At 58.1% G+C, this 19,497-nt stretch overlaps 1 protein-coding gene across 1 annotated transcript; it reads right to left on the bottom strand.

Moving 5' to 3' along the window:
* Positions 1-190: 190 nt before the first annotated feature.
* Positions 191-17,502, bottom strand: NOS3 (nitric oxide synthase 3). The gene is made up of 26 exons (XM_080665035.1): positions 17,315-17,502; positions 16,035-16,137; positions 15,572-15,720; positions 15,220-15,382; positions 13,876-13,967; positions 13,657-13,798; positions 13,296-13,435; positions 13,011-13,185; positions 12,294-12,395; positions 11,558-11,752; positions 11,388-11,461; positions 11,070-11,214; positions 10,764-10,868; positions 8,023-8,090; positions 7,491-7,607; positions 7,218-7,392; positions 5,428-5,560; positions 5,229-5,307; positions 4,924-5,111; positions 4,264-4,436; positions 3,808-4,018; positions 3,629-3,716; positions 2,608-2,729; positions 1,700-1,848; positions 1,227-1,421; positions 191-1,039 (listed from the first exon to the last, which is right to left on the bottom strand). The coding sequence occupies exons 1-26, from the start codon at positions 17,473-17,475 to the stop codon at positions 878-880; spliced, it is 3,606 nt and encodes a 1,201-aa protein (XP_080521161.1). The 5' UTR covers positions 17,476-17,502; the 3' UTR covers positions 191-877.
* Positions 17,503-19,497: the final 1,995 nt, after the last annotated feature.

Genomic DNA, 19,497 nt, shown 5'->3' on the forward strand with positions numbered 1-19,497 from the left:
CACGGCTGCTCATCTTTACGACCTTGGTCTCCAGTATTCCCATTCCTGGCAGCAGAGGTACTGCTTCTCAGCTAAGAGTGAGGGAGCAGCTCCCGGGAATGCCTGTGACCGACAGAGCCTCGGTCCTAGAGCTGGGTCAAAGTGGAGTATGTAGGATAGGACTGCTCACCAAGAATTACCACCCCCACGTCTGCACAAGTTAAAAGACAGAGCTTGTCATTCTGTAATTTTGATCCACAGGGCTGGGTTAGGCATCTCAGTCGCTCTCATAACACCTGGTCCAGTCTCTTATGGTGAATCTTCAATAATAAATATTTGAGTGATTTGGAGATTAGGTTTCAAGATAAGATACCCCTGAGAGAGGAAAGGGAAATCTAAAATCCACCTAAAGAACACGGAGAGGGCAGCTCAGCGGCTGAGCATCAACCTATGAACCAGGAGGTTAACTTCTGAGTCCTGCTCAGGGCACATGCCGGTGCTGTGGGCTCCATCCCCAGTGTGGGGCGTGCAGGAGGCAGCTGATCAATGATTCTCTCTCATCATTGATGTTTCTATCCATCTCTCTCCCTTCCTCTCTGAACTCAATAAAAAAATATATTTTTTTAAAAAAGAACACGAAGAGGGTGACAGGAGGCTTTGGAATACCACTGCTGGGAGGGGCCTTCCAGATTTAGTCAGACCTGAGGTAGGGAACCAGGCCTAGAGGGAGAAAGACTTCGCTCATTCCCAGGTGTTAGGCGAGTCTCCGCAGACTCTGCACAGACGTGGGAAGGGAGGGAGAGATGGCCGGGCCTGGGCAGGCCGAGAGAAGAGCTGCAGCGCCAGTGTGGACTACGGCCCCTCTCCGGGAACTGGGTGTAAAGCAAGAAGAGGGCTCTCAGGGGCAGGGAGAGTCTGGGCCGGGCGGGTCGAAAGCCCAGGGCACTGCGCTCCGCAGATGCCGCTCCTGCAAGGAAAAACTCTGGGTGCGTATGCGGCTGGTCACCTCCTGGGTGCGCAGCGTGAGCCCGAAAATGTCCTCGTGATAGCGTTGCTGATCCTGAGGGGAAAACAACAGGTCAGAATCCGGCAGCGAGATTCGGCCGGAGCACACCGCCCGCCAAGGCACACCGCCCGCCGAAGCACACCGCTCGCCCTCGCCCTCGCCCTCGCCCTCGCCCTCGCCCTCGCCCTCGCCCTCGCCCTCGCCCTCGCCCTCGCCCTCGCCCTCGCCCTCGCCCTCGCACCCGCAGCACGCCGATGACGTCGCCGGCCTCTTCCAGCTCCATGTCGCCCTCTGTCGCCAGTATGCGCTGCACCGTTTGCAGGACGCTGGTTGCCATGGTGACGTCGCCGCAGACAAACATGTGGCCCCGTTCGAGGCACAGCACGCGGTGCACCTCAGCAGCTAGCTCTGTCCGAAGGATGTCCTGCACATAGGTCTGAGGGGAGGCAGGGTTAGGGGCCCGTCCGGGACAAAGTGAACTGGGGTGAGGTCTAGAGAGGTGGATGAAACAGGGGCGGGGCTTGGGGAGGGTGGGTGAGACCCCAAGGGGCCTTGGGCCAATGATGGGGGTGGGCAGGAGCTGAGGGGCCAAGCGGAGGGTGTTCACTAGAGGGGGCGGGGCTGGGTTTGGGCCTGGTCCCCCGCTGGAGTGCGCAGCAGTCCTTCCCACATCCCTAGCTTCAGGTTGCCCCTGTGCCCGCAGGGGTCCCGCACCTTAGGGCTGTCGGGTTCCCGGGAGAAAGCGGTGAGAACGCGGCCGAACACCCCGCGCTGCTGGGCATTCTGCACCTCGTCGCGGTAGAGGTGGTCAAGCTGGGAGCATCGGCAGCCAAACACCAACGTCATGGGGGCGGGCTGCAGCCCTGCAAGCAGCACTGTTGGTTGGGAGAGCTGCCTCCATGGGGCGCGCCTCCTGTTGCTACTCTCGCCCAGGCTGACAGCCCACGCCTTTTGGGCAGAAACAGCCACTCTGGGCTGTTTGGCTCCTAGGTGAGCACAGGACGTATTTCTCAGAAGCCTTCCTGCCTGATCCTGATTCACAGGGAAGCCCAAGTTCACTGGAGGCGGTGCCTTTCCTGGGGTCCAGTGGCCAGTGTGTGGCGCTCGAACATGGGGCTTAGTACTCAGAATTGCTGTCCTTTGCACCGTCTGAGCTGCAGTTCCGGGATTCTATTTGGCTCCTTCCCTGCTCCAACCCATATTTCCCCCACCTTGAGCTCCCACACTTCCTACCTTCCTCAGTCACAGCCCCCTTCTTGTAACTTACCAGAGGCCTCGGGTACCCTATGCCCAACCTGAACACCCTGTACCTCTTGGGTCCTGTCCTCACCTGGGTGAGTCTTCCTGGAGGCATTTCTGTCTTTGGAGTCTCAGCCCCATCCCCTTCCAGTTCTCTTTATCCTTAATCCAATCCAACCCCGACTTTGTGCCCAGCACCAGGAGGCCAGACCTACTGGGCACTGCCCTGGCCTCTAGGCTCTCCCCTCCCCTTGGTCTAATGAGCTTCTTTTCACCTTTGTGGCCCATTCGTTGCCCTTTTTTCTACCTGGTTCCTGCATTCCAGCCCCCACCTCTTTGTCCCTAGATTGTGACCCAGTCATTCCCTTGGCCCCCAGCCAAACCTTTGCTCTCAATGTCGTGCAGCCGCTCCTGCCAGAATCCCCGGAAGGGGGCGATGCCAGTGCCTGGGCCCACCAGGATGCAGGGCAAGCTGGGGTCAGGTGGCAGCCGGAAGGACGGAGCCCTAGCAGAGAGACATTTCGTCAGGCCTCTTGCTTCCCCGCTTCCCATTCTTACCACTTCTGCAGGGTGGAAAGAGGAGAGCTCAGCTTCTGTTGGCAACCGAGTGAATACTTTGTCAAGTGCTGTGACTGTGTCTAGTTCGTAGTAAGCACGACGTGGTTAGTAACTGAACTCCACTATCTGGTGAAAGGAAATATACTTCACACCTGAACTGAAGAACATTTTGATGTCTCAGTTGAGGAGATTCAGAAACTAGGGGAAGGGAAGGACGTCTCTTGGTTTACGAGTTCCCTGAGTGTGCTTATTAGTCTCCATATTGGCTTGTAGTTTGTATTCAGTAGGTCACAGCTTATTTGTAATTTCGCCTCTGGGATGGGTTTGGGTCACTGGGCCTAGCTGGTGCCATCCTGGGAACTCTTCATTGTCCCACCTGAGACTTTCGGCTCCTCGCTGCTAGATGGGGCAAGACTGACACAGCATGAGGAAAGGGTATCCTGAGTCCTCCTTGATCCCACGGTAACTGAACTAGTTCTTCCTGGATGAAGAGGGGCCTGTCCTTGAACAGGCACAGTGCCTAGGTGCTTGCCTCTCACCTCAGGCTGAACCCCAGCCCTGCCTCTGGGAGCCGCTGTTTCAGAGCAGGACCCTACATCCAAATTGGCGAAATGCCCACAGCTTAGCCCACATTCTGAAGTGGCTTAGCTGGACACCCCACCCCTTTATGTAACGTGGGTCTTCCCTGCTCCCAGTCACATCCCTCTCTAACGCTTCCAGCCTCCCCCTGTGCAGCCCCCACAGAGTCCTCCATCTGTCCTGGCCACCCATGTGGCACTTTCTCTGCCCCTGCTTGGACAGACATTCTCTTCTTGTCCACCCCCATCCTCTGAAGTGCTCACTTACCCCCTGATAAAGCAGGGTACAGGGTCTCCGGCCTTGAGCTGGCTGAGCCATGTGGAACAGACCCCATAGTGCAGGGGACCCAGCCCATCTAGTTTGAGAGGAGAAGGGGCCAGTGAGGGGCCCATTCCAGGGTCACTATGTGGCCCTGGCCCTGGCCCTGCCCCACCTCTCAGTCTCACCCTGGGTCCTGTATGCCAACACGGCCACTGTGAGGTGGATCTCCCGTGGGTGGGTGCTGGGTGCTGAGCTGACGGAATAGTACCGGGGCTGGAGCAGGGGCAGCTGGGTGAGGAGCAGGGGGGCAGGCAGTGCCACTGATGGAAACTGCTCCAGCACCTCCAGTAGCGTGGGGCAGCGGAACCACTTCCACTCCTCGTAGCGCCGGGGGTCCTGTGGGCATGGGGTGCAGTGTGCTGGAACCTCTCCGTCCTGCCTGCTGACTTCACTTTTTGACCCCACCCAAGCCCAGCCTTCCTGAGCACCTTCTCTGTGCCCAGCTCTTTCAGACCTTGAGCATTCGGAGATGCATTAGTAACTCTGGAGCTGGGTCTTCACTTGCTAGCCAGGCAGGCTTCCCTCCCCCCAGCTCATCCAGCCTCACTAGCCCCTGCTCCCCACACCGGGTGGCCCCCAACCTGGCTGAGGGTCTCGAGCTCCTGCTGTTCGCTGGGCTCTTCAGCCAGGGTGCTGAGCAGTCGAAGGAGGCGAGGGCTGGGCGGGGAAGTGATGTCCAGGAAGAAGGTGAGAGCCTGGCGCAGCGTGCAGGGGGGCAGCCGGGGGTCCCGCACCCAGCCGGGGGGAGGGCCACCTGGGGGTCGTGCATAGGGGAGCTCTGAGGAAAGGGCAGCCAGACTTGGGTGATGATTGCTTCTTGGAGAGGACATGGGGCCTGACCATGCCTCGTGTTACCGGTGACCTTGCCCTTGAACAGCGGTGTTGGAACTGTCTGGACAGCCCCCATGTTGTTTCTTTTGGGGTCCCTGGTTGGATTGGGTTGGTCTGGGCTCCTCTACTTCTCCCCCACCCAACTTATTTTAACTCCAGGCTCGGGTGCAGCGGAAGGTAGACAGAGCAGGCTAGTGGCCAGGCGGAGCTTTTGGGAGGAGCCCTGAGGCAGGAGACAGCCTTTAGGCTAAAGGTGTGTGGGGACAGGTTCAGAGAAAGGAGCCTCGCTCTGTGGACTGGCCAGCTGAGCGAATGTGGCAACCTTTTGCCAGGTCCTGAACCTAGGGAACCCTGGTGCTGTGGGGATGGAGCAAGACCTCAATGCCATGCCTCAGACCAAGCCCCCTCACCAGGGCTGCCCTTCTCCAGCTGCTCCACGGCCACCGGCTCGCCTGGGGGGGGTGGGTCCTCCACGCGGCTCAGCAGGGCCTCCACAAGGCCGGGCCGGTTGGGCGGGCAGACGCCGATGTGGTCCCCGGGCTGGTACTGGAACCCCTCCTGGCCTCCAGTGTCCAGGCGCACCAGGATCGTGGCCCGGCTGGGGGTGAGGAGAGGGGCAGTTACAGGGAGTGGGAGGCAAAATGTGGGAGGGGGAGGGTGCCAGGGTCCGGGGAAGGAGGAACTGGGACAGGTGTGGCGGGGGAGTCTTCCTCACGTGGACTTGCTGCTTTGCAGGTTTTCCACTGAGAGGACTGTGGCCTGGAACATCTTCCTCCTGTGCACATGGATCAGGCCTGGGGGCAGGGCGGGGGGAGGAGACCAAGCCTGAGCCAGGAAGTGGGTGCTTGAGAGTTGGTCTTGGGACCCTGGAGGGTCCAGAGGCCCAGCAGGGTCAGCGGGAGGTCAGGGCGCACCTGGCAGCAGTTGGAGGCCCTCAGCCTGGGCACTTAGCCGGTACCTCTGGCGCTTCCAGCTCTGTTTGGGGCTGAATATGTCCCGGGCAGCAGCCTTGGCATCTTCTCCCACGCAGAAGGTCTCGCAGGAGGCCTGAGGGGCAAGGTGACGAGGGCTGTGGAACTCAGGGGGGCTGATGGGGGTGGTGGGGCTGGCCTGTTGGGTCCCCAGTTGCCACCTTCCTGGGACTGTGGGAGCAGAGGGGTCTGGGAGTGGGGGGCACCATCTGAGGCTCACAGACGACTGGGATCGGTTGCCATAGTGGCAGGAGGGAGAATGGGACTGAAATAGAGGCTGAGTCTGTGGCCTCTCGTTCTTTAGGCCACTGTCCCTTTGCACAGATTTTTGTCACAGCCACTAGTGACGTAATCTGGGGAGTGTTAGTCTCGTGTCCCAAGGAGCACAGTGCTTGGGACATGGTAACACCCGCTGAATGTGTCTGCCATTCTGCGTTCAGACCTGCATTCAAATTCTGCTCTTGCCCTCACAGTAAACTGCCTGTTTCCCTGTCTTTACACCTCATTGGGTCCGGTGAAGATGAAACGAGATACTTTATGTAAAGCTCTTAAAAGGCCGCGGAGGGGTCCCTGGCAGTCTGCTCTGCCCTGCACCCACACAGGGGCTGCAGGAGCCGCTGGAGCCCAGCCCTAGGAGGGTTTGTATTCCATTAGTTTCTGCTCAGGCACAGGTCTGGCGAACCACAGGGCCAGTCCCCAACTTGCAATCTCAGGCTCATCCAGCTGGGTCACTGCCTCTCTTTTCACCCTCCACTGCCAGCCCTGTTAATCTTTCTTTTGTGCGTGTGAAGTCTTATATCTCTTCCTTCCTTCCTGGGCCCCCTCCCTTCCTTCCTTCCCCCACTGCTACCACCCTCATTAGCCAGAGCCTTCCTGCTTCCAGCGGGATGCACCTCCCGCCCACCCTGTGCCTCTAGACCAGGTCCCGAAACTTCACGTTGTGCCCCTTCTCTTGTCCCATTCCTGACCTCTGGTCGCTTCCCTGTGTCTAGATTCTTTAGTCTTGTTTTCCATTCCCCTCTTCTCCTCCAATCTGAGCCTGTTTTTCCAGCTTGACCTTCTCCCCAGCAAACCCTCCACCTGTGCCAGGTGGCCTGCCCAGCCCACCTCTGGGACGCCCTCCTCCTCTCCTCCTCCCACACCGGCTGAGCTCAAGCCTGGGAACCCCAGCGGGACCAGCACTGCCCAGAACACTGTCAGGACTGGGAGAACAAGCCTCCTTCAGGTCCAGGCATGATTCCCAGACCAGGCAGAGCTGCTTCTGCAGGGAGCCTGGCTTAGAAAGTCACAGTCCTGGGACTCACCCCCTGGCACTGCCCCGAGTCTGTCTGGCCTCGGATTTCCCTGACTTTCTGTGCTGGCCTCAGCTCTACACTCACCTCTGCCCAGCCCTCTCTCGATCCTTTCCCTCTGCCTCCATCCTGCCCCCCTGAAGCCCCTCCCTTTGTGCATCCACTCAGGCCCCCACCTGCCAGGGCCTGTCTGCCCGCTTTTGTCCCGGCCAGCAGCCTCCATGTAGTTAGGGCCATGTCATCCACTACTCAGGACTGAGCCAAACGAGGGTGGACTTTGGAAGGAACAGGAAGAGACCAAAAAACCACAGAGGACTGGGTGGCAGTGAAGCCCTGTATAGTATTGCAGGTCTCCGTGGGGAGGTGTCCAGGTCTGAGTGAGTCAGAATTGGGGCTGGAGCAGTGACAGGGGTCAGATGCTGGGACAGGCCTGGGGCTCACCTGGAAGGCAGCCTGGGCCCAGCCGCGGAAGGCCTCCTCCTGGCCGCACAGCTCGTCGCCCTGGCCCAGAGGCAGGAGCCGCTCCCCACCCAGCTCTTCCAGCCGTGTGTCCACCGCGCGAGCAAAGGCGCAGAAGTGGGGGTACGCCCGGGAGCCCAGGCCGAACACACAGAACCTGGGGGCAGGGAGCTGTCACGGGAGCCCACGCCGTTCCAGCCCCTGTGCCCAGGGGGCTTGCCCTCCCGCTCGCCTCCCTCCCTGAGGCCCCCAGACCTGAGGGTCCCCAGGGCCCCTGCACTGTCTGTGTTGCTGGACTCCTTCCTCTTCCGCCGCCAGGAGGACACCAGCGGGTCTGAGCAGGAGACGCTGTTGAAGCGCATTTTGTAACTCCTGGCAAGAGAGGACAAAGACAAGGGTGACACAGGGGACCGGAGACATGGCACAGGCCCAGACACAGCCAGGGCACAGCTTCAGGGTCTCTGCACTGAGGGCAGGAAAGGCCCTGCCTGGGCTGGGCTTTGCTCTCTGGAGCTGTCTTGGGGTGGAGGCTGAGGGACAGCGTCCCAGGGTCTCTGGGCCTCGGGCTCTGCTCTGCCTCCTTCCCCTCTCTGAGGGACAGACGCCTCTTAGAGTCCTGGGGCCTGCAGGGAGGCAGGTCACAGGAAGGGGGCTGTGGGAGGCTGTGGTGGGGGTGGCAGCTTGTTGGAGGCACTGAGGAGGAACTCTTCACACCTGCTTTCCTTTCCTGTCTCCCGGTGCCTCATTGTCCCCCTGCCCCCAGACTTCCCCCCACCCCCCAACTCACTTGTGCTGTTCGGGCCGAGGGGAGCTGTTGTAGGGGCCCGACATCTCCATCAGGGCCGCTGCGAAACTCTGTGAGGGAAAGCGTTGGCATCGTGGTTAGTTTAGTTTTAAGTATATGGAAGCTTAAAACAGTACCCGGCTGGACCTTATTACTATTTGTAACTTTTAATTTGTTTTGAAATTTTCAAAGTGACTTTTTGAGAACATTCCAGAAATGTGTAAAGTAATAAAAGAGGAAATCTGTGCCCGTATCTTCCCTCTAGTCTCACCCAAAGGCACGTGAACGCTTGACAGGCACTTGACCCTCCAGCCCTTTCCTGTTTTCTGTACACATATACCTGCATTTATAATTTTTTTTAAAGTAAAAATGGGACTAAACTGTATTTACCTGCTTTTTAAGAAATATATATATTTTTATTGATTTCAGAGAGGAAGGGAAGGGAGAGAAACATCAGTGATGAGAGAGAATCATTGATCAGCTGTCTCCTACACGCCCCCTACTGGGGATCAAGCCTGCAACCCTGGGCATGTGCCCTTGACTGGAATTGAACCCGGGACCCTCCAGTCCACAGGCTGACCCTCTATCCACTGAGCCAAACCAGCCAGGGCTTTACCTGCTTTTTATCACTAGTCTGTCATGGACCTCCCTCCAGGTCAGTACACCAAAACTGCATGGCTATGTTGTCTCCCATGATATGTACATTTCACATATGAGACCTCCCTCTGACCGAGGAATCTGGGTGGTCTATGACCAAGGCTCAGACGCTCAGATACTGCTTCCTCTTTTGCCTGTTTCAGTAGGGTGGGCCTGGGAAGTGGGATTGCTGAGCCAGAGGACTGCATCAGGCCAGAGGACTGCTCTTTCCTCGCTGCCATCAGCACTGGGCATTATGAGTCCTAATGCTTCAGCCAGTGCTACAGGCGGAAGCAGCACGGGTCTCCCTGCACTGCTGGCATGGACCTCTTCCAGGAGGCCGAGCCACATTCCCGCTGCCATGGAAACAGCTTAGAACTACTCAACCTTCGTGTAGGAAACAGCAAAATGCGGCCAGACCATCACATCCAGTATCAACTGCAGATGTATTTGGGTCTGTCAGGTTCACCATAACTGGCCTGTCCTACCTTAATTTGATTTTTGAAACATTTTGTTGAAGCGCGATGTACAGACAGAAAATCAGACATGTCATAAACGTGCAGCTTTCTAGATGTTCACCAACCGAACTGACTGTGCAATCAGCATCCCATCAAGAAAAACCACCAGTGTCCTATAAGTCACCTTGGTGGCCCCTCACAGTCACCAGCCCAACCCCAGGGGACTCACACTGTCCTGAGCAAAGCCGCACAGGTGCGTGCCACCTCTTTTTGACCTTTATACAGAGTGAGTCCCACGGGGTGTGTTCTTTTGTGTCTGGCTTCTCTCACTCCATGTGAGGTTTTGAGTCTACACTACGTTGTTTGTGGTTGTAATCCGTCCACTCTCCTTACTGTGAAGCGGTTGAATATACCGCAATTTACGTATCCAGTCTGCTGTTGACAGCCACTTGAGTTATTTCCGGTGTGGGGGGTTATGAACAATGCTGTTATGAATATTCTTGTTTGTGCGTTTAGTGAATATATCCCATTTTTTTGTGGGGTGTATTCCTAGGTTTGCTCTAATTTTAAAAATTTGAGGCACACTTTACATACATAGAAGTGCACAGAAGTTAAGGGTGTAGTTCCATCCGTTTGGCAGTTAAAAAAAAGTTAGACATACATCTACCCGATGACCCAGCCATTCCACTCCTGGGTATTTTTCTAAGAGAAATGAAAACATAAGCCCACAAAAGCCTTGCACAGGAATGTTCATAACAGCTTGATTCACAATAGCTGAGCACTGGACCCGGCCCAAGTGTCCGTCCATAGGAGAGTGGAGGGAAACACTGGGGTAGTCACACAGCGACAGGGTGAGCGAAAGAAGCCAGATACAGTGCGCTCCCCTTTCCTGCCTTCCTCCAGCAGATGGAACTAATCAGGCGACAGAAGTCAGAAGGCCTGCGGAGGGGGCGGGGGGGGGGGGGGAGGGCGGAGGTTGACTGGGAAGGGGGTTGATGGGGGAATTATTGACATGGGAACTTCTTAGGGTGATGGAAATGTTCTAGACCTTGGTAGTGTTGTGGGTCACATGGGTGTAAATACTTTTATACTAAACAAAAGTTCGTGGTTCTATTTTTCTTTAAAAGGGCTAACCCAGGCAGCAAGGCAGGGGACAGGCTGACATCAGCATCCTACTTTAGGCGCTAAGAAGCCAAAGGCAGGAATGGATGGAGACAGAGACACTTGAAAAATGATGGTTAACAATAAAGGACTGAATGGTGGTGCTTAAGTTTGTTTGTTTCTTTTAATATTTGTTCAGAAAGTGAAGTTACCTAATCTGTTGACATCTGAACAGGGCTATTTTCTTCTGTTTAGAAGAAAAAACTGAAATTGCGTATTAAATGGAGTATTCCTGTTTTCCTCATCTGTCAGTGTCCCAGAGCAGCCTAACAGAAGTGCCTATAGCGTGTTAAACACTTGCACTGGGGATGGAAATCACTCGGGGACGCAGTTAAACAGTGAGGCAGCTCGAGGGTGGGCCTGGAGTGTGGCCCATGTAGGTCACACTCTGGGGGACTCTCATGCACGCCCACTTTCCATCATGGGGGGGGCCTTGCCCAGCCACCACAGTGTTGATTCTCCCCTCACCCCCTTCCCTGCAGGCCTCACCTCTCCATTCTCTGGGGGATCCCCATTCCCAAATGTGCTGGTCACTACCAATACCAGTGTCTCGTGCTCAAGGGACACCACGTCATACTCATCCATGCACAGGACCTGTGGGTGGGAAGACAGATGTCCTTACTGCCTGGTCCTTCTCACTCTGGCAGGCAAGACGCAGGCCCCGACTTGGTCCCCGATTCCCTGTGGATTCCCAGGATCCTTACGAGCCCTGCCTTGTAACCCTCTCCTATCCTCCAGGGCATATTTGAAGGGCTGCCCCCTTCCAGATCCCTGCCTGTCCAGGCTCAGTCCTACCCGGGGGTCGAAAGCCTTCCGGAAGAGCCTCCCCAGCTGCTGCGCGTAGCTCTGGGCCCGGCCGGTCTCAGAGCCGTACAGGATCGTCGCCTTCACACGCTTGGCCATCACCGTGCCCATGAGTGAGGCAGAGATCTTCACCGCACTGCGGACGAGGGTGGGGTGAGGGGATCCCAGGCACACAGAGCTGGGGTCTCCCCAGGCGCATGGGCCAAGCAAGGTCTTGGGGCCCTGAGTGGTAGGCATGGAGGGGTGGTGCCAGACCAACACTGGCTGGCCCCGGGTGTGGGTGAAGGGCGGCACTCCTGGGGCACCTACTTGGCCACTTCCTTAAAGGTCTTTTTCCTGGTGATGCCGGCGCCCTTGGCTGCACTCCCCTTCCAGGGATCCGGCTGCAGGGGTTGCGGGGGAAAGTGAGTAATGAAAACAGCAGCCTGGGGGGCTGCTTGGTTAGAGCCACCCTGGGGGGCCAGCCAGTGGGTGAGCACCTGGTAGCGGAAGGCGGGGGACAGGAAATAGTTGACCATCTCCTGATGGAAGACAGGGGTGAGGCTGCCCGAGATGGGGGGCACGATCCAGGCCCAGTCGGCAGGGCAGCCCCCCCTGGCCTTCTGCTCATTCTCCAGGTGCTTCATGAAGGAGGAGGTGGCGGCATGGTGGTCCACGATGGTCACCTTGGCCAGCTGGGCAAGTGGGAGGGGGTGGCTTAGGCTCAGCCTGCAGGCCCTACCGCTCGTCACCCCAAACCTGATATATCCTGTGTTCTCCCAACCGCATGTGACCCCTACCTGCAGCATACAAGGTCACTCTCAAAGTTCAGCAGACAATAGCAGCTCTGCCCCCCAAGCCCACTATCCTAAACTCTCCAGGCCCCTTAGAAGTACTCAGCAGGCACTACGCTCGGCATGCTCGCTGGAATGAGTTTCCAAAATCCAGTGGGTTGCACAAATGTCAATGCCCAGTGTGGCCTGGAGACCAGAACTACTGAGCACGCATGAGTCAGCTGGGCTCCCAGCACACACACGCCCCATAGTGTAGCCCTGGACTAGTGTGTGCTGTGTGCCGAAATGCAGGCCCCTATGCCCCATGGCATCTGGCTGTGGGACTCCTTCCCACTGTCTCCAACTCCTGTGCCTCCCTCCCTGGCAGCCCTGCCCTTGCCCACGCCCTTGCCCTCGCCCTCGCCCTCGTCTGCGCCCTCCTGGCCAGCCTGGGCCTGCGCACCTGGTAACTGTGCAGCACAGCCAGGTTGATCTCCACTGCTGCCTTGTCTTTCCACAGGGACGAGGTTGTCCGGGTGTCCAGGTCCATGCAGACAGCCACATCCTGAGAGCAGAGGTGCGTGGCATTGGTAGGCATGGGGTGGGGAGTTGTCGGACAGCATCTTTGCTTCAAACTCGGGAGTGGAAGCAGTGAGGTGGGTGGGTGGCCCTCTGGGGGGCCTGACTACCTAGTTTGGGGCTGGTTCGGGTCCTTGCTAGCAGGGGCACCACAGAGCAGAGACCTTGGGTCAGACACTTCTCAGCCCTGGGCCTTAATTTCTCATCTCTAAAATGGGTCTTCCAATTTTGGGTTCAAAGTCCATTTTGAGAATTTGATGAAAGCTGTAGAACTATAGGTCCTATTCCCAGAAAAATAACTACATACAGTTAACCCTTGAACAACAGGAATCGAATAGCTCCGGTTCACTTACACTCTGGTTTCCCCAACTAACCCTCAAAGTTCAAACCCGTGGTGTTCAAAGGTCAGCTATATTCCCACATGTAGGCACACACAGCCCTGGCGTTTCCAGGGTGCGCCTCGCAGCTCTGGCCTACGAGGCAGCCTGGCCTGATCATGCTCAGCTTTTCCCTTTGCTGACATTCTGTGGCTCTGTTTGCAGGGCAAGGCACCAGTGCCCAGACCCGCCCTGCCCTGCCCTGCCCCGCAGCTGGGGCTCACCTCCAGGATGTTGTAGCGGTGAGGGTCACACAAGTTCCGCATGCCGATCTCTGTGCTCATGTACCAGCCGCTGAACGGGGCCGCAGGGAACTCCAGGCCCCCGATTTCCAGCAGCATGTTGGACACGGCCGGGAGGGCATACCAGCGCAGGCCCAGGGCCGCGAACCACTCCAGCCTGGGGCATGGGGCATGGGGCTTGGGGTCAGGCCCCTCTGGAGACTTGCCTGCCTGGCCACCCTCAGGGCAGTCCCCTCCTCCACCGGGCCCATTCCCTCTTGTGCTCACGTGGGGTGCTCCAGTGGCACCTCGAGGACTAGCTCGGGGGGCACAGTGAAGAGTTCTGGGGGCTCATCTGGGGCCTGGAGCAGCAGGGGCAGCACATCGAAGCGACCGTTGCCTGGGGTCCAGCCGTGCTGGATGCAGAGCTGTGGGAGCCCTTAATTAGCCATCGCCACCCTTCCACCCAGGGACCCTCAGTGGCTGGATCTCTGTCCCACCCAGGGACCCTTATTTGGCATCACTCATCCTTCATCTAGTGAGGTCCCCTCTCCCTGCTTCACTGACCCCTCTTTGACTGCCCCACCCCGCACCTCACCCCAGAGCCCTCACTGGATGGCTTGCCACTTCTCCACCACGCTGTGCCCACCTCAGTGATCTCCACGTTGGCTGGGTCCCCTCTCACAGAGCCGTCCTGTTGCCTGTAGCCGGCATAGCGCACCAGTTGGCTGTTCCAGATTCGGAAGTCTCCCCGGCCCGGGGTGCGCTGGGGGAACACTGTGATGGCAGAGCTGACGGGAGAGAACTGGTCAGCCCCAACTTCTCTGCCGCCTGGGGTGGGCTGGGGCTGGCAGGCTCAGACACTCACCGGAGGTTGCCCCGGTTGGTGGCGTACTTGATGTGGCTACAGATGTAGGTGAACATCTCCTGCGCAGAGCTGCAATCCCGGGCATCAAACACCTGGGCCGGTGAGGCAGGGAGAGAGGGCAGGTGTGAGGCCAGCCCAGGAGGAGGGTTGGTGGCAGGAGAGAGCAGCGACCTCCATCTGCAGCCTGAAGGCTGGGGGCCACTTGCTGGGAGTCCATTTCTCTCTCCTCTCAGGAGCTTCCCTGACCATTTGCAGCCACACTGACCCTTTCTGCCCTGAACTCCACCCCATGGATAGCCTGGTCTGCTCCTTATCCCACCCTACAGAGAAAGACTTGGCACTTGGTACAGAGGAGGGACCCAGTCACTGCCCTGGGGAGGGGCACAAAGGGATGGGGAGGCCACCTGGAGGTATGGGTGGTGGGCTCCCTATTATTCACAGTGCTTAAGCGAGGGAGGTGACTCCAGGCAGTCACCGGCTCTCCCTGGGCACATTGGTGCTGGGGAGGGAGGTGGCTGCACGAGCTGGCTTTCTGGTGCTAGTGGTAGGGAGGCTGGGAGGCCCCTTCTCTGCCTGAGGGCGGATGAGCCTTGTGTTAGTGACAGGGAAGGAGGTGGCAGGGGCTGCCCTGGGGCCAAGGGAGGGATACAGCAGTGAGTGGGGTCAAATATGGCGCCTCTGAATGGGTTCAGAATGGAGCTAGAGCTCTGAACCACTTAAAGAGCTATGCTCATGTCAGGCAGACTGCTCTCATTCTACTTGAGGCTCCTTTGGGATTGACTAAGCACGTGGCTTTATTCCAAATTCTTTGGTGGTCAGTTACAGTCAGGAGGCCAAGGTCATGGATTCAGTTCCCCTGTGGGTCAGCTTGCTTCCCTGAGTGCCCCAGACTGTCCCAGGAGCCCAGGCGAGCTCTGAGTCACAAGGCGGAGCTGTGATGGAGAGCGTGGGCTGAGGCACAGGGTAGGGAACGGGATGGGGGGGAGGGGCGCAGCTGGAAGGAAGCAGTGTGTTTGGGGTGAGGAGACTAGGCCGGGCAAGTGAGGCCCGCATGGGAGAGGCAGTCTAGGCTTTTCCAGGCGGCTGCTCCCATAGCTCTGACAACCCCCAGGGACCATTGCTCAGCTATCCTCACGGACACAGTGAGTCTGGTGTTTCTCTGCTGCAGCAATGCAGGGGTTTAACTGGGCCAGGGTTCCCAGGGGCGCCAGTCTCTGAGGGAACAGTGGGGATCTTCCCACTGCTTGGGACCCTCCAGGGAAGCATCAGGAGCTGCCTGCACCCCTCTTCTCCCTTTTTTGTGTCCCCCATTCCCCATCCTGGGTGCTTGCTAGTCAACCACACCTGCAGCTTCCCCCACTGGATCCGGCCCACACAGCGTGGGGCATTGCGCCAGGCCTGCTTGGCCCCAAAAACCAGCTCACTCTCCCGAAGCTGGTAGGTGCCTGTGGCCGCCACCTCAGCTTCCACCTCCTGAAGACGCTGCTCATGTGCCTGGGAGCCGCTCCTGCGGAGGAGAGGGGAGCAGAAGGAAGTCGGGGGAGGGGGGAGGGGCGGAGAGAGCCCCCAAGGCCATGTGGGTGTTGGGGGAGGCCCGTGGTGCTGAGCTCAGGCTCCATGTGGGCCGTATCAAATGGGGATGGAATGGACCCTGGGGAAGGACAGAGTGGGCTGTGGGTGTCAGGTCGGGTCACACCTTTTGATGGAGCTGTAGTACTGGTTGATGAAGTCCCTGGCCTGGCTCAGCAGCTGCTCAGCGGGTGGAGAGCCCTGGGTGGGCCGGCTCTGCAGTTTCCTTGGAAATACCAGGGAGCCCAGGCAGCGCCGTGGGGTGCAGGGCCCGTCCTGGGTCAGTGGGGAGCAGAGGTGGGACAGAGCAGGGAGCACACGGGTCAGGGCCAGGTCAGGGTGCAGGAACCAGGGGTGGGGGGGCAGAGGGAGGTTGAGTCCAAGAGGTGTGGGTTCAGGGCTGGGGGTGAGACTGGAAATAGGGATGAGGTTGGGCTGGGTTAAGGGCAGGACTTGGGGCAAGGGCTGGAGGCTGGGAGTCCCCAGAGTCCCCTGCCTGTCCCTTAGCTCCTCTGGTTCTTCTCAGTCTGGTCTCCTGGCCAGTTTAGGAGGGACCAGACCTTAGCCAACTGGGTGGGGACTCCCCTTACCTGCTGTGCCTGGGCACTCAGGGTGTCATAGGTGATGCTTCCCACCTCCCAGTTCTTCACACGAGGGAACCTGGGCCCCTCCGGGGGCCGGGTCAGCGGGGGGCTGTTGGGAGCAGGGGTGTGTTTCCTTTTGGATGAACCCAAGGCCCCACTGACAGCACCAACACTCCCATTGGTTTGCTGCTTTCTTACATTTTCTCTCCCCTCACGACAACCCTAGGAGGTAGGCAATGTTTGCATCCCATTCACAGAGGAGGGACCGGACTAGAGGCTCAGAGAAGTTAAGTATCTTGCCAGAGGCCACACAGGCAGTGCTGGCCCTGTCCACACACAGGCCCCCTCTGACTTGGGGCTGCTGGCCCAAGGCTGGGTCTTCATCCTGCTGCTGGGCCCACTTCACCTCTTCTGAACATGGGGTGTCCAACCCCCCGAAGTTGCAATGAGCTCTACCTTGAAGGTGTAGAGGCCCGTGCCCAGCAGGGATTCCCAGCCCAGATTTCCCTCCTCACTCACACCCCTCCTGACAGTAGCCATCGTGTGAAGGGAAGCTTCGGAGGCCTTATCACTTCCTCCCAGAGCCGCCAGGCCAGCCCCCGGGAGGAAGGGAGGGCCTCAGGCCACGGAGCTGCCCGCAGCCCAGCCGCCCTGCCAGCCGGGCTCCCCACCTGGACTCCAGTTTCCCCCCTCCAGGGACCTCTGCCCCAGGGGCGCCCCTTCTGGGGGCTGGGGCTGCCCCATTACTTTTGAGGTTGATGGCCACTAGGAGGAGGGGCCTGGAGCAGGGGAAAAAGACCTTCTCAGCCTCCCACCCCAAGGACCTGTGCCCCGGCTCACCCTTTCCCTGAGACCTATCTCCTTGGTTTCCTGTAACTATCCCCCCAGCAACTTTCTTCTGTTAAATAATCATCCTGTTTGTGGAAGCCTTGTCCTGAGCTAGAAGCTTACAACAACCCCGTGGAATAGGTATGCTATATCTCCATTTTATAGGATGAAGGCTCAGAGAGGTTAAGTAACTTGCTCAAAGTCAAACAACTCTTGGCAGCAGAGCAGCATTCAAACCTGGTAAGCTGGTGCCCTTTCCTCCGACTTTCACCTGCTGCCTGCTGTCCCTGATCCTGGTCTCTTGTTTGAGTGCCCCTCACGCCCTAACCCTGATGATCCTGTTCTGTGCACACTGACAGCCCTTTTGCCCTGGCAACCTGGCCCTCCTGGCTGGGTTGCAGGCTCCAGCCCTTCCAAGCCCTGTGTTCTGGCTCTCCTGTCACCTGCTCCTGGCTCACCTGGGGTCTGGCGCAGGCAGGGGTGCCGGTGCTGGTGTCCAGCTGGGCTCTGATGCTGCAGGGGAGGCTGGGCCTTGCTTGCCACACAGGCTGAGGCCCAGCCCCAACCCCAGGCCGCAGGGTGGCCCAGGCTCCTGGCCCACGCTCTTCAAGTTGCCCATGTCGACCTCGCTTCAGCTTTGCGTCTCTGAGCAGAGCCCGGCCTTTTCCTTAGGAAGGGGAGGGGGCTCTCCGGTGCTGGCCCTCGCCCCGCCCCTGTCCGCACACAATGGGACAGGAACAAGGCAGCTGGGAGGCTCTAAAGCCTCGGGCTCCATGCCCGCCCGCCTACAGGGTGGGGAGCGGACGCCTGGGTTCCGCTCCAAGGACTAGGGCTGATAAGTGGGAACCCAGGTGTCCAGCGGTGTTCTGGGCCTGGAGTGCAGGAGCAGAGGTGCAGGGCCAGGGGATGGCAGAGTGGCCAACCAGAGGGTCAGAAAGGCTCTTCAGTGGTGTCTGACCAGGGGAGACCTTCCCCCTGGCCCTTGCCGTGCCCTGAAGAGTCCTGTGGAAGGTGAGCACTATGTCAGCAACAAGGGATGAGTCCCAGACTCTTAGTGACCACAGGACCTCTAGGGTCCCCTCAGGCATCTCCTTTTCCACTCTCCCTACATCTAAGTGCTGCCCAACCCCGCCTTTGAGTCCTTTTGGGTTCTTAGGGATATCGACCCAGCAGGGATGCAGTGACCTTTTGTCCTTGAGTCTGGCATTAGGGCATCCCTTCCCCTCCCAGCCCCAATTTCCTGGAACCCTGCCCCCCTGTGACTCAAGTGGGGGACACAAAATTGCAGGAAGCTGCCATCCAGGGCCTCCACCCCCTACCCTGTCATCCAGTGACGTATGTTTCCCTGGGGGTGGTAGGTCAGCAAATAGATTCAGCAGTCAGGACTGAGGCGGGACTGCCCACTGGGGAGAGCTTAGAGCACTAGCAAGAGAATGGAGACAGGGAAACTATGATTCCCAGAATGCAGATGGTGCACATCAGCATTCTCCAGACACCTCAGAGAGTAGTGCATGCTGGTATTTGTAGTTCTAAGACATTTGTGGGCTGGAGAAAGGCCATGGGCTGGGGCACCTAGATCTACAAGGTTCCAAGCCTTGTGGGTTTGAGACCACAGAGACCAAGAGAAACTGCAAGAAAGAAATGGAAGTTGAGAGACAGGACAGGCAGAGACTAGGAGGGGCAGACAGGCAGACAAACAAACATAGATTTGTGTTGGCTGGATTTCTTTGGAAAGCAGTGGAGGATAGATTGGGGTGGGCCTGGATGGGGGCGTGGCTGGCGGATCAACCGGAAGGAAGGGGTGTGCTGTGAGCTCTGGGGTCACACCAAGAAGGTAGGGTCTGTCAGGTTGGAGGGAGGAGGGTGAGGGGGCTTTGTAAACTTGGACAAGCCTGAGCTCCTAGAGTTTTGTTGCCCATCTCAGCAAAGGGGCAAGTGAGGGGCAGAAACATGAGGTTTGTGCTGAGTCCGACCTGGCCCCAAGACCCCGGAGCCCGAGACCCCACCCCACTTGCCCACCCTTTCCCTTGAGGCAGGAGATGGCATCCAGGCCACTCCTCTTAGACATTTTTACTGCCAATGGCTGAGGCAACAGACCCCATTTCTGGTTCCCATTCAGCCACCACCTAAGTGTGCATGACTTTTTTCAGATTCCAGTTAATGGAACTATGGGCTGGCCTCCTCAGGGACAAGGTGGTGATAGGCGTCAGATAAGGAGGTCCTGCTGACCTTTTGCCTGCACCACTGACCACCGCCCCTCCCTGACCTGGGGGCTCTTGACCTGGGGGCTCCCCTCCCCTCTGTGTTCCACACTGCTGTCAAATTCACCTCAAAAGCTTTAGCTCACCCTGAAATCTTTAATCTAAGGCCAAGGCCACTTCAACACATTGACCTGGCCCCCAATTTTCCAAATGCATTGCTCACACCCTCTGTTTTAGACAAATGGGGCTTCCTCACGGATTCCCAAACAGTCCTGTGTTTTCCTGCCTCTGGGCCCTTGCCTATACTGACCTCTCCCTTTGCCCTCTGACTAAATGGAACCTTTCTTCCTCTTCCTTGTGTCTCAGCCTTGGCAGTTCTGGGTGTGTCCTGCCCAGCTCTTTCTTCAAGAGAGAACTTGCTGCAGGAGGTTCAGGTGGTG

The sequence above is a fragment of the Plecotus auritus genome, assembly GCF_963455305.1.
Source record: "Plecotus auritus genome assembly, chromosome: 4".
In the NCBI taxonomy this organism is placed as follows: Eukaryota; Metazoa; Chordata; class Mammalia; order Chiroptera; family Vespertilionidae; genus Plecotus; species Plecotus auritus.